The sequence below is a fragment of the Dromiciops gliroides genome, chromosome 4, assembly GCF_019393635.1.
Source record: "Dromiciops gliroides isolate mDroGli1 chromosome 4, mDroGli1.pri, whole genome shotgun sequence".
Taxonomy (NCBI): Eukaryota; Metazoa; Chordata; class Mammalia; order Microbiotheria; family Microbiotheriidae; genus Dromiciops; species Dromiciops gliroides.
In genome coordinates, this window is record NC_057864.1 from 399,938,720 (window position 1) to 399,952,167 (window position 13,448).

Genomic DNA, 13,448 nt, shown 5'->3' on the forward strand with positions numbered 1-13,448 from the left:
GAAAAATCTGAAATTGTAAAGCATGTATAAACAAAAGTTGAGAACTATCTTTACATGTAACGGAAAAAATAAAATATCTCATAAGAAAAAAAAAAAAAGATAGGCAAGGATTCTTATAAATTTGATTTAATTCCCTATATATTTTAGAGAATTAAATCAAATTTATAAGAATCCAAGTCATTCCCCAATTGAGAAATGGTCAAAGGATATGAACAGGCAGTTTTCTGATGAAGAAACCAAAGCTATCTATTCCCATATGAAAAAATGCTCTAAATCTCTAATGATTAGAGAGATGCAAATTAAAACAACTCTGAGGTACCACCTGACACCTATCAGATTGGCTAAAATGACAAAAAAGGAAGATAATAAATGTTGGAGAGGCTGTGGGAAAATTGGAACACTAATGCATTGTTGGTGGAGCTGTGAGCTGATCCAACCATTCTGGAGAGCAATTTGGAATTATGCCCAAAGGGCGATAAAGCTGTGCATACCCTTTGACCCAGCAATCCCACTTTTAGGTCTTTTGCCCAAAGAAATCATGGAAGGGGGAAAGGGACCCACATGTACAAAAATATTTATAGCTGCTCTTTACGTGGTAGCAAGGAATTGGAAGTTGAGGGGGTGCCCATCAATTGGGGAATGGCTGGACAAGTTGTGGTATATGAATACAATGGAATACTATTGTGCTGTAAGAAATGATGAGCAGGAAGAGTTCAGAGAAACCTGGAGGGTCTTACGTGAGCTGATGATGAATGAGATGAGCAGAACCAGAAGAACATTGTACACAGTATCATCAACATTGAGTGTTGACCTACTGTGATGGACTATATTCTTCTCACCAATGCAATGGTACAGAAGAGTTCCAGGGAACTCATGATAGAAGAGGATCTCCAAATCCAAGAAAAAAAAAGAAAGAAAGAACTGTGGAGTATAGATGCTGATTGAACCATATTATTTCTTTTGTTTTGGGTGCTGTTGTTTTTTTTTTTCTATTTTGAGGTTTTGCATCACTGCTCTGATTCTTTCTCTTGTAACAGGATTAATGCAGAAATAGGATTAATGTTATTATGTGTATATATATGTGTGTGTATATATATATATCTATATGTATATGTATAGAGATATATAGATATAACCTATATCAGATTACCTGCTGTCTAGGGGAGGGGGGAGGGAGGGGAGGGAGGGAGAAAAATCTGAAATTGTAAAACATGTATAAACAAAAGTTGAGAACTATCTTTACATGTAACGGAAAAAATAAAATATCTCATAAAAAAAAAGTACCACAATTAAAAAAATAAAATAAAATAAATAAAAAGATAGGCAAGGGGGCAGCTAGGTGGCGCAGTGGATAGAGCACTAGCCCTGGAATCAGGAGGACCTGAGTTCAAATCCGGCATCAGACACTTAACACTTATTAGCTGTGTGACTCTGGGCAAGTCACTTAACCCCAATTGCCTCACCAAAAAATTTAAATCAAAAAGATAGGCAACATGCCTTGCCTCCAAAGTTAAATTCTTAAATATAGTAAAAGGCTTTACCAAGAACCCACTGTCCCTAACTGTGCCCATCACTGAGCTTGCATAGAATTACCATCCCAAGAGACCTGCCTGCATTTTGAGCTTTGGCTATGGTAATTTCTGTCTTCTTTCCCTTCTTGGGAGGGGGCAAACATGAGAGTCTTGAATCAGCCCAATCCCATGATACAGACAACCTAGTACAAAGTCAAGGGGAAGAAGAGACTTCACACCAAGAGAAAAAGAGAGTATAAAGCAACTGAAGACATCTCATCAAGTCTGCACAAAGCAGTGATCAAACAGAACCACCTTCTCCCTATCCTGGTTCAAGGTAAGAAAGTAATTGGAAGTCATCTAGCCCTAATGGCCCAAACATGAAAAAACAGACAGCAATAGATAGAAGGATAAAACACTGAGAAAGCCTTAGATAATTATAATTACATAAAATAAAAAAAGTTTTGCATGAACAAAATTAATGTAGTTAGAATAAAAGGAGCAATTGTCAAGTTTGGGGGAGGGGGAGACCTTTGCCTTAATTATTTCTCTCAAAGTCTGATATCCAAGTTTTATGTAGAGCATGGACCAAGAGCTTATTCCCTAATAGATAAGCAGTCAAAGAACATAAACAGTTTTCAAAAAAAGAACTACAAACTATCAACAATCACATGAAAAAAGGCTTAAAATTTCTACTAAAAAATGAAATGCAAGTTAAAGCAAAACTGAAGTTTTATTTCTTACCAAGCAAAGAAACAAAACAGTCAATATCAGAACCGCAGTGGGAAAATAGAGACACTAATACTCTTTTCACTGTTGATAGAGCTGTGAATTAGTGGAAGAGGGTTTTTTTTGTTTTGTTTTTGTTTTTTTTAGCGAGGCAATTGGGGTTAAGTGACTTGCCCAGGGTCACACAGCTAGTAAGTGTTAAGTGTCTGAGGCCGGATTTGAACCCAGGTACTCCTGACTCCAGGGCCGGTGCTCTATCCACTGCACCACCTAGCTGCCCCTGGAAGAGTTCTTAAAAAACAGTTTGGAATCATGTGAGAAAAGATACTAAACTGTTCTTAGCGCACACATGTATGTATGTGTACATGTGCATGTGTATGTGTGCATGTGTGTGTATCTCTCTCTCTCTCTCTCTATATATATATATCTAGACCTATAGATATACCTATTCCTATATATCTATGCCTATAGATACAGAGATATAGATATAGATTCATAACCCAAGAAAGTTTAATAAAGAAGGGTATCAAAAAAAAGAAAAAGAAAAAAGAAGGGTATCATACATACCAAATAGCAACATTTTTAGTGATAGCAAAAAATTGGAAACAAAATGCAGGCCTATCAATTGAGGAATGGCTGATCAAACTGTGGCAGATAAATGTAATAGAATGTTATAATGAAATAAGAAACCAAGAATATGAAAAATATAGAGCGACATGGGAAGACATATGAATTGAGGCAAAGTAAGGGAAGTAAAATCAGGATAATAATATGCACAATTGCTACAATAATGTAAACAAACACCGAACACAAGACTGACTAATTTTAATGATCAATCTTGTCCTAGATCAGGTGATTAAAGGCACCAACCTTCTTTCTTTAGAAAGGTTGGAGATTATAGATTCAGAATGTTATTTACAGGTAGCAGAGACAATCATAATATCTCCGTTGGCTTTGCTTAATTGATTTATTTCGTGGCAATGGGAAACTCCATGACAGAAAAACCTCCAAGATGTCTGGAAACAAATGATGTAAAAACAAAAGTAAAAAAATAGTAAGTGCATTGGAGAGGTGAAAAAAAAGTACTCTATTATTTTCATGAGGGAAAGTTAATTGACTCATAATAGCAATCACGGAATATTTCATGAAGAAAGTAAGCATTTATATTAGGCTTTAAAGGATGATTAAAAATCCAACAGGTAAGAATTCGGGAAGAACGATCTTATAGGTACAAGGAAAAACAAAGACATATAAACAAGGAAAGCAAAGAACTTGGCTTCTTCAGCTATACACTGGTCTTTTACCTAATCCTTGGATCTTTGTTCAGTGGTCTCTCATGCTTTGCCAACCTCAATCTGCCTTCTCCTCTCCTACTTCTAATAGTTCCACTACAAATTTACATTATCTAATCCAAGTAGATCCCTTATGGATGCATGGTGATCACTTTCTTCCCTAATTGATATTATAATCCTCTGGGTAGAAACTGTTCTAAACTTTTACCTACTATGTTCCCTCTGCATCTCAGCAAAGGATATTTTTTTCCTACATTACTGAGAAAATTGAGGTCATCGGTTGAAAATCACTCCTCCACAACACAAACCTCCTCTAAATTGCCAACAACTTTCTCTTCTTTTTCTACAACCTCTGTGAAAGAAGTGTGCCTTATCCTTGCCACAGACAATCCCTTCTACCTGTGTTCTTGATCCTATTCCTCCACTCTTCTCTAGAAGCTTGTCCCTTCATTCATTTCCTTCAACTCTTACTTTAAAACTTTCAGTCCTTCAATAGTTCCTTAGTCTTTCCTAGGTCTCCCTTTTCCTTAAAGAAAAAACAAATTCACATGACCCTACTACTCCTGTTCAGATTAAAAGTGCTATACACCTTTACCCATCCACAGCTAAACTCTTTTTTAAAAGTCATCCACAACCTAGAGAAGCATAAAAAGGTAAACAGGAAAAAAGAAATCATGAGGGATATTAAAAGATTAAACTGTTTGCATTCCTACATGGGAAGATAATACTTCTAACTCATAAGAACTTTCTCAGTATTAGGGTAGCTGAAAGGAATACACTTAGACAGAGGGCACGGGTCTGAACTGAATATGAAGGGATATTTGTAAAACATTTATTTTTTGTTTATCCTTTTTTTTGTGGGGCAAGCAGGATGGAGTGACTTATGTCTGGGGCTGGATCTGGGTTCAGGGCCTCCTGGGTCCAGGGCTGGTGCTTTATCCACTGTGCCACCTAGTTAACCCATGATGACATCTTTAAAATAGGGTTGAGGGGTAGGAGGAATGCACTATGGGAGGGGGAAGGGGAAATGTTGACTGGGGAGAGGTAGCTCACATGAAGGAAACAAGAAAAAAGTTTATGGAGGGAAGGGGAAGAGGGAGAAGGAGTGGAGGACTGAGTAAACCTTACTATCATCAGAATTGGCTCAAAGAGGGAATAACATACATACTCAAGTGGGTATAGTAATATATCTTGCCCTGAGGGAAAGTAGGAAGGGAAGGAGATAAGGGGGTGGGGAGAGAAGAGGAGAAGGAAGGAAGGGCAGACTGGGGGAGGGAACAGTAAAAAGCAAAACATTTTCGAGGAAGGTGAAGATGTTCTGTATAACTGCGCATGTATGACATATTGAATTGCTTGATTTCATAAGGAGGGTTGAGGCGGGAGGAAGAAAAATTTGGAACACAGAATTAGCTCAAAGACCTTAATCTCATCAGAGTGGGCTCAAGAAGGGACTAACATACACACCCAATTGGGAGGAATAATCTATTTAACCCTAGGGAAAAGTAGGAGGGTAAGAGGATAAGGAGGGAAGGATGAAAGGGAGGGCAGAGCAGGGGAGGGGGCAGTCAGAAGTAAAACACTTTTGAGGAGGAATAGGGTAAAAGAATATAGAATATAAGAGTAAATATGGGAAGGGAATAGGATGGAGGGAAATAGTTATGATGATTGACTATAATGGCAAAATGTATGGTACCTACTTTGCTGGGCTATTGTGAAGAAAATGCTTTGTGAAGTTTAAGGTACTATATAAAAGTTATGATGAATAGGATACTATCAGAAAAACCTGGAAAGACCTACATGAACTGAAGCCGAGTGAAATGTACTGTATACAAAATAACAGCAATAGTGTAAGATGATCTGCTGTGAAGGACATGGTTATTTTCAGCAATGCAATGATCCAATATAACTCTGAAGGACTTATGAAAATTGCAATCCATCTACAGAGAAAGAACTGATGGTATCTGAAAACAGATTGAAGCATATTTTTTTACAGTTCCTTAATCTGAAGTTTTGTTTTTATTTGTTTTCTCTTAAAACCTAGCTAATGTGGAGATGTTTTCCATGACTATTCATGTATAACATATTGAATTGCTTGAGTTCTTGGGGGTGGGGGATGGGAAGGGAGGGAGGAGGAGAAATTGGAACACAAAGTTTTAAAAAAAGTGATGTCAAAATTTGTTTTTACATGTGATTTGGAAAATGAAATTCTAAACAGAAAAAAAAGTCATCCACTTTGTCTTCTCTTCATTTCCCACTCACTTTTCAATCCCTTAAAATTTGGCTTCAACCACTCTATTGAAACTGTTCTTTCAAAGGTCACCACTGTTAATTTGATGGTATTTTCTCAGTCATCCTCCTCCTGGACCTTACCTGCAGTTTTTTTTTTTTTTTTTGGTTTTTTTGGCAGGACAGTGAGGGTTAAGTGACTTGCCCGGGGTCACACAGCTAGTTAAGTGTCAAGTGTCTGAGTCCGGATTTGAACTCAAGTCCTCCTGACTCCAGGGCCGGTGCTCTATCCACTGCGCCACCTAGCTGCCCCTTACCTGCAGTTTTTGATATTACTGACCATCCTGTTCCTCTATAGGCTTTTGGCAGAGGAGAGAAGGGGATATATACAAGAGATGTTACAAACATAAAAATAACAGCTGACTGGAAAATCAGTGGAACTGACAGAATTGGTAACATTGGATACGTGTGGTGAGAGTGTGAAACAGAAAGAAATATTTGTAGGTAGCAGAGGAGGAACTCTATATAAGGGGAGACTGAATATTAAAAAAAAAAGGATGACAATGACGAAAATCTATTGAAGAGGATGAGACCAATGGTACATATAGAGAGGTTAAACTTGTCAAGAAGGGCCACCTCTTCATCGTACTGTTATTGTTGTGTAAGTCTGACTGATAATAAGACATTTCATATATCATTAATGTGAATACTAAATTTTAACGCACAGCCACATCGTTTGTAAGACCTGCTGTTAAGTGAAGTTCTACATTTGCACTTAACTTTTACCTTGGAACAAAGTAAGTTACCCTACTTATAAATGATGTTAGCTTATCTAATGCTGTTGCTTTCCAGCAGTCATGAGTATGTCATATTTTCCCAATTAATTACAATATATCCTATTTGTCTTCATATATTTCACATGCCAACAAGCTAATGTGGAATTTAAAGATTTTCAACTGTCTTCTAGTTTTTCAAGTATATCCTGGAAAAAGACAGGAAATCACGAAAAATGTCTTAAAATACTGCTTTGAAGACAAAGGTAGAGGTACCGGAATTTAAGACAGATCTTAAAAAGGCCACAGAACCAATCAACTTGTTTGTTAATTCTGCTTCTACCTCATGAAATGCTAAGGGTTTTATATAAGATTTTGTTCCTTAATTAGTATGTTTATCTGAGTTGTTTTGTTGACAAGTTAATATATTTATAATAAAACTTGTTTAAAACACTGCTTTGCTGCCCATAGTAATACAAAGATGTTAGATCTTTTTTTTGTGTGTGTGGGGGGCAATGGGGGTTAAGTGACTTGCCCAGGGTCACACAGCTAGTAAGTATCAAGTGTCTGAGGCCGGATTCGAACTCAGGTACTCCTGAGTCCAGGGCGAGTGCTTTATCCACTGCGCCACCTAGCCACCCCCTGTTAGATCATTTTCAAAGGAGATTCTGATCCTCCTTGAAGTTTACCTTAAAAGACTACAGTAATGGCATAGTCACCAAAGAAGAATAAAATAATATGAAAAGAAAATACCTACCAAATGGAGTAGGAGTCTTTTTGTAGGAGGGAGTATTGCTTTTATACTTACTGTTTCTTTTTTTTTTTTTTTTAGTGAGGCAATTGGGGTTAAGTGACTTGCCCAGGGTCACACAGCTAGTAAGTGTTAAGTGTCTGAGGCCGGATTTGAACTCAGGTACCCCTGACTCCAGGGCCGGTGATTATCCACTGCGCCACCTAGCTGCCCCTTTTATACTTACTGTTTATAAGTTGTATCTCCACTCTCAAAAAAAATGTAATTTGTTTTAAGTTCTGCCTTCGTATCTCTAATGTCTTGTATGAATAGTGAGTATTAACAAATATTTGATGCATTGGGTTGTACCCCATCATCATATTAATTAATCCAATTAATTAATTTGATAATTAATCAAAGTTAAAATTATACATGTTAACCTAATTTTCCATGTTCTAGGTTTCTTTTAAAACTTACTTCTTGGGGCAGCTAGGTGGCGCAGTGGATAGAGCACCGGCCCTGGAGTCAGGAGTACCTGAGTTCAAATTCAGCCTCAGACACTTAACACTTACTAGCTGTGTGATCCTGGGCAAGTCACTTAACCCCGATTGCCTCACTAAAAAAAAATAAAATAAAATAAAAATAAAACTTACTTCTTTTATTGCTGGCAAATGAGGTGGTGGTAGGAAAAAACGAAGATCTGTTTCTTTGCTTCGGGCCAAACCAATGATAGTCCTCACATCACAGGCTTGAGCAAGTGTCCTATACTGGTAATCTATGGTAAAAGCACATGAAGTGTCCCAAAATTAGTTTATGGTTGTTGTACAGATTAACAAAATTATGTATGTGAAAACATTTAGGAAATTACAAAATGCTACACACATTCACTTAAAACTATTTAAATATATCTATTCCTATAATACAAAGACCTCAAGAATGACATAATTGATTTCATAGTTATTATCAAATATCTACCTAACCAGCATACACTGAAATATATTTTAAACTTAGAATATAAAATTCAGTAGGTGAGAAATAGTGACTTTTTTACTTTACCACCTTCATTTGACCACTTTGAGTTTTACCACTGGGAGAATAAAAAATCTTAACCAGCAACTGAAAACCACATCAAACAGTAGGTAGAAATAGCTTTTAGAGAAGCTTCTTAAAAGAAATAAATGCCTAGGATACAATTCAGTACTTTTCCTAACAATTCTCAATTTAAAAAAAAATCAAACAAATTTCAACTTGGCTTGAAGTTGAACACAGGTTTTCAAATCAGAGACCTAGGGTTCCAATCCCTAGGCCTGCCCTTTGCTGCCTGTATGGTAAGTCACATCACCTCTCTGTCATTCACTTGTAAAATGTTGGGTTGGACAAAATGGTCTCAAATATCTCTTCTAGGTCAAAAGCTCATGATTCTATGACACTTCTTGGTACTCTGTCATCAACCTTCAGGATTGCTCAGGGTCAGTATCTAAATTACAGAGGTCGGCTATACTTATCTCAAGCCTGTCTCAAAGGTAATTCTAGGGGCAGCTAGGTGGCGCAGTGGATAGAGCACTGGCCCTGGAGTCAGGAGTACCTGAGTTCAAATCTGGCCTCGGACACTTAACACTTACTAGCTGTGTGACCCTGGGCAAGTCACTTAACCCCAATTGCCTCACTAAAAAAAAAAAAAAGGTAATTCTAATTACCTTGCCTAGAGTATTCAAGTTAATTAGAGAGAAAGCTTTGGATTATTTGCTCACTATTCCCAATATGCCCCAAAATTCTGTGCCATTCCCTCTAGAGTGGGACTTTAGCATTTTTAGTTATTTTGTACCCTCCCATTAGTTCTTTATGTAAATCAATGTTGGTTTATAAGGAGTTTTAAAAACAAAACAAAACACATACTTTACACAATGAAGAAGATTTAAATCATCTTTCACACACACACATACACACACACACACACACACACACACACACTGAACCACACAATCTAGACCTTATTATATTGAAATGAGTTAATGACCTTAGCCACAAGGAAACAGCAGCATCAAGTATTCATGAGCAAGATTAAGAGTTTTTGTCATGGAAACAGTCAGTCTAAGAATGTTGCATTTATAACGAAGAGTGAAGACTCATCTTTTCTATTATTTTTAATGCTAACACTTAAGTGAATGATTTTTTGTTTTTCTTTTTGTGTGGCAATGAGAGTTAAGTGACGTGCCCAAGGTCACACAGCTAGTAAGTGTTGAGTGTCTGAGACTGGATTTGAACTCAGGTCCTCCTGAATCCAGGGCTGGTGCTTTATCCACTACGCCACCTAACTGCCCCCCAAGTATATGTTTTTATGAGAAAAAACACCCATATTTTTTTCCTTCCATAACCATTAACCCCAACCTGTTGTTTTTGCAGCAGCTGTGTAAAAATCTAGATGACAGCACTACTGTCTTTTCAAAGGGAGACATTACCATGCCAGTAATGGTTTGCAGCCATTTCTTTCACCGCTTGCAGTCGAACCATTTTGTCATCTGATTTGCTCTTCTTTAGCAACAGCCACAAGCCATATTCATGATCTTCTAAATCAAATGTACTGAAGTGGTCTTTGCAAAATGGAAATAAGAGTTTAAAAATCAGAAAACATTTTCCTTCATACTCTTTTTAGCTAAAAAAAAATTAATCTTTGAGTATTAAAAAAGAAAGGTTTTGAGGCACTCTTTCTCAATGCAAGAACATAAATATGCTTTTTAATTACAAGTAGTCCTAATGTGTGTTGTCGTCGAGTTGTTTTTCAGTCATATCTGACTCTTCGTTTGGGGTTTTCTTGTCAATGATACTGGAGTGGTTTGCCATTTCCTTCTCTATCTCATTTTACAGATGAGGAAACTGAGGCAAATAACATTAAATGATTTGCACAGGGTCACACAGCTAGTTAAGTATCTGAGGTCACATTTGAACTCAGGTCTTCCTGACTCCCGGGCTGGCGCTCTATCCACTTCTCCACCTAGCTGCCTCCAACGGTCTCAAGAGGATAGTGTAGAGTTGAACTGTCTTACCAAGAGATCAAGATGAGAAATGGAAGTAGAGTATAGTCAGTGAAATGGTGATGGTCTGGGAAGGAACTGAGGACTCAAGGGCTTGGAAATAACAATGAGGACAAAAAACAGAGTTTGGGATTATAAGGCAAAGAAAGAAATGGAATGATAATAAGCTGTGATAAGAGAATTTCAAAGTAAATGACATGGAAATTCAGATAAGAGACATTAAGTACCTCCACCAGGTTGGTAAAAATGGAATTATTAAGGAAAACATGAAATCGAGAAATTTTCTTTTCCAGTGGTATAGCAGGAAGAAACAAGTCTCAGGACACATTCAAGTGCTTACAAAGATATCAATGATTAGCTAGGGGTGGAGAGTGAGTTCTGGTATGGCATGTTAGTCAAATATTAAAGAAAATGATGGATGTGATCAGAAATTGAGGGATTCAAATAGAAAAAAGAGACAGGAAGGAAGGCTTAGAGGGAAAACAAGGGAAGGTGACATAGAATGAACATGAACATTGTAAGAAAACAACTATGCAGATATTCAATTAGAGGTAGGCAGAGTATAGGATGAAGAATTGAACAAAATGATACTGGTCCTGATACAAAGTTGCTTGCTCATAGGTATACTGGGATTCTTGTCTAATATGCATATATAATCTAGGCCTTACCAGGTATGTCCAAAGAGAAAATGGATTTGGTAAGTGGTTGTAGTGGGCCACATGAAAAAAAACAGGACTTAAAGATAACTCAATATGGGTAGCCAAGATAAAGATAATGTAATTTAAAAATCCACTTGTATATATTTATCCATATCCAATAATACACACACACACACACACACACACACACACACACACACACACACACACACAATCTGTCAGTTCTTGATATTCACAACCAGATAATTCATTTAGCCCAAAAGCCAAATCAGGAAGATATAAAGTACAGCGCTAAGAACTGAATTAGTGGTATAGTCACTAAGTGGTCAGGTGTTCTGTAGGGTTAAAAATAGATACTTTTCTGGGGCAGCTAGGTGGCGTAGTGGATAAAGCACTGGCCCTGGATTCAGGAGTACCTGAGTTCAAATCTGGCCTCAGAAACTTGACACTTACCAGCTGTGTGACCCTGGGCAAGTCACTTAACCCCCACTGCCCTGCCAAAAACACCCCAAAAAACAAACAAACAAAAAATTATCAAAAATAGATACTTTTCACTCCTCCTTCTCAAAATACAGGAAATAAGACCATGGACCCCAACTCAGCCAACATTAGAATCCTGCTGGCAAGGCATACTGTCATTCTCTTCAATAGTACTGCTCATGCTTTTACTATAAAAAAGAATAAGACCGGATAAAACACTGGCCCTGGATTCAGGAAGACGTGAGTTCAAATCCGGTCTAAGACACTTGACACTTACTAGCTATGTGACCCTGGGCAAGTCACTTAACCCTCACTGCCCTGCCCCACAAATAAATAACAAAGTTAATATTACAGAATTAAGTATTAATAAGCACATACCACTTACTAGCTGTGTGACCTTGGGCAAGTCACTTAACCCCCATTTGTCCCGCAAAAAAAAAAAAAAAATTAAGCACATACCATCAAAAGGATTCCGGAATATTCTGGCTGATGTTGCCAATACTTTTCTTAATGCTTTGTGGAGCTCCTTTCTTGCCTGGTATGTGACACCTAAATAAAATTAATTTTAAATTTAATAAAAAGTAAGCACTTTTGAAATTGTATGCCCAATAATAAGACATTATTATTAATTACAATTAATAAGACATTAAAGAAAAAGATACAAATTATACTCTAAAATATCATTTCATATAAAAATATAATGGACTATAGTTTTTCTATTTTATTCACTTTATTTTAATTCAATAAATATGTATTACATGCCTTTATAGGCAAAGCACTATACCTAACCAACACATAGAAGAAATAAAACATTCACTATCCTCGAGGAGCTTATTGTCTAATTCTTTTTACACAACTATTCTTAATACCAACTGGAATCACAGTTAGAGGACACAGGGCTACAGCTCAAAAGTAAGATAGATTCCCAAAATCTAGAGAAAAGTTAATGAGAATATCTACACCAAAGGCAGTATTCACTGCTTTCCCAGAAGTAAGCCATTCTACACTGTGCTTTATAGATAGGTAACTGATGAAATTTAAGCACAGTCAGTACAGGAGGCTGTCAACTACAAATAGGATACACTGCCAGAATTTGGTGTCAGGCAAAAGAGTCAATATAAAAGAGATGAAACTAATAACCTAAGAAATAGATAATTTATAAATATTTTAGCAATGAAATGAGGATGTTTCACAAACTTATTAAGAGGATATCAATATATCAATGACCTGTGATTTGCTCAGTGTGGGAATTCCTTCCATCATTGCATAATCCAGTCCATCTATAGCCTGGTTTTGGGGTGTTTTTTTTAAAAGACTGGGTCTCCCCATCTTGTCCATAGTAGAAGTACGGGGGTTATTCACAAGTCCAATTCCACTACTGATTGTCAGGGGAACTTAGTCCTGCTCCATTTCTGACCTAGGCCAGTTTGTCCCTTTTTAGGCAGTTAGTGGCCCAACACTGGGGTTCACCATATTAATGCTGAACTTACTGGGCCTAGCCCACTGTAACTCAGAACTCCCAACCTCAAGAGAACCCCAATTCTCCTAGGTAGCTGATATTAGGAGTACATCACCATGGCTGGCTATAAACCTAAAATCTTATAAACTTCTCCAAGGTCACACTATTAAGTGGAAAAAGCACAGGTCTTCTTGACTCCCAAACCAGTATTCTACCCACTATGTCATGTTGCCTTTCTAAATGTCTAAGGAGATATCAAATGAAATTATATAACTAACGTAAAATAACTATAACCTAATGGATTTTATATCATTATGTCTTAACAGGAGGGTAGTAGTCTACCTGGTAGCTACAAAGGAAAGAAACAGAGATGTAATTTTTCAGGATTAATTCAACATTGTTTAAGGGAGCATAGTACAGAGGAAGAAATGCTGAACTTGGGAGTTACAGAACCCCAGTCTGAATCCCTGCTGTCACTCACTGCCTATGTACATCACCTTTGGCAAGAGACTTGATCTCTCTGGAATCACCTTCTTCAATTGTAAAATTAAAAAACT

The 13,448-nt window shown here is 37.1% G+C and overlaps 1 protein-coding gene across 4 annotated transcripts in view; it reads right to left on the bottom strand.

Moving 5' to 3' along the window:
• SERAC1 (serine active site containing 1) overlaps positions 1–13,448 on the bottom strand; it is a 79,231-nt gene that overhangs the window by 49,855 nt on the left and 15,928 nt on the right. For 3 of the 4 annotated variants that reach the window (XM_043962832.1, XM_043962831.1, XM_043962830.1), the window contains exons 5-7: positions 11,892–11,981; positions 9,721–9,852; positions 7,915–8,036 (exon numbers count right to left, since the gene is read on the bottom strand). In XM_043962832.1, coding sequence (XP_043818767.1) covers positions 7,915–8,036; positions 9,721–9,852; positions 11,892–11,981 — 344 coding nt within the window. The remainder of the gene's footprint in view (positions 1–7,914; positions 8,037–9,720; positions 9,853–11,891; positions 11,982–13,448) is intronic. The other variant, XM_043962833.1, reaches the window with a different exon arrangement.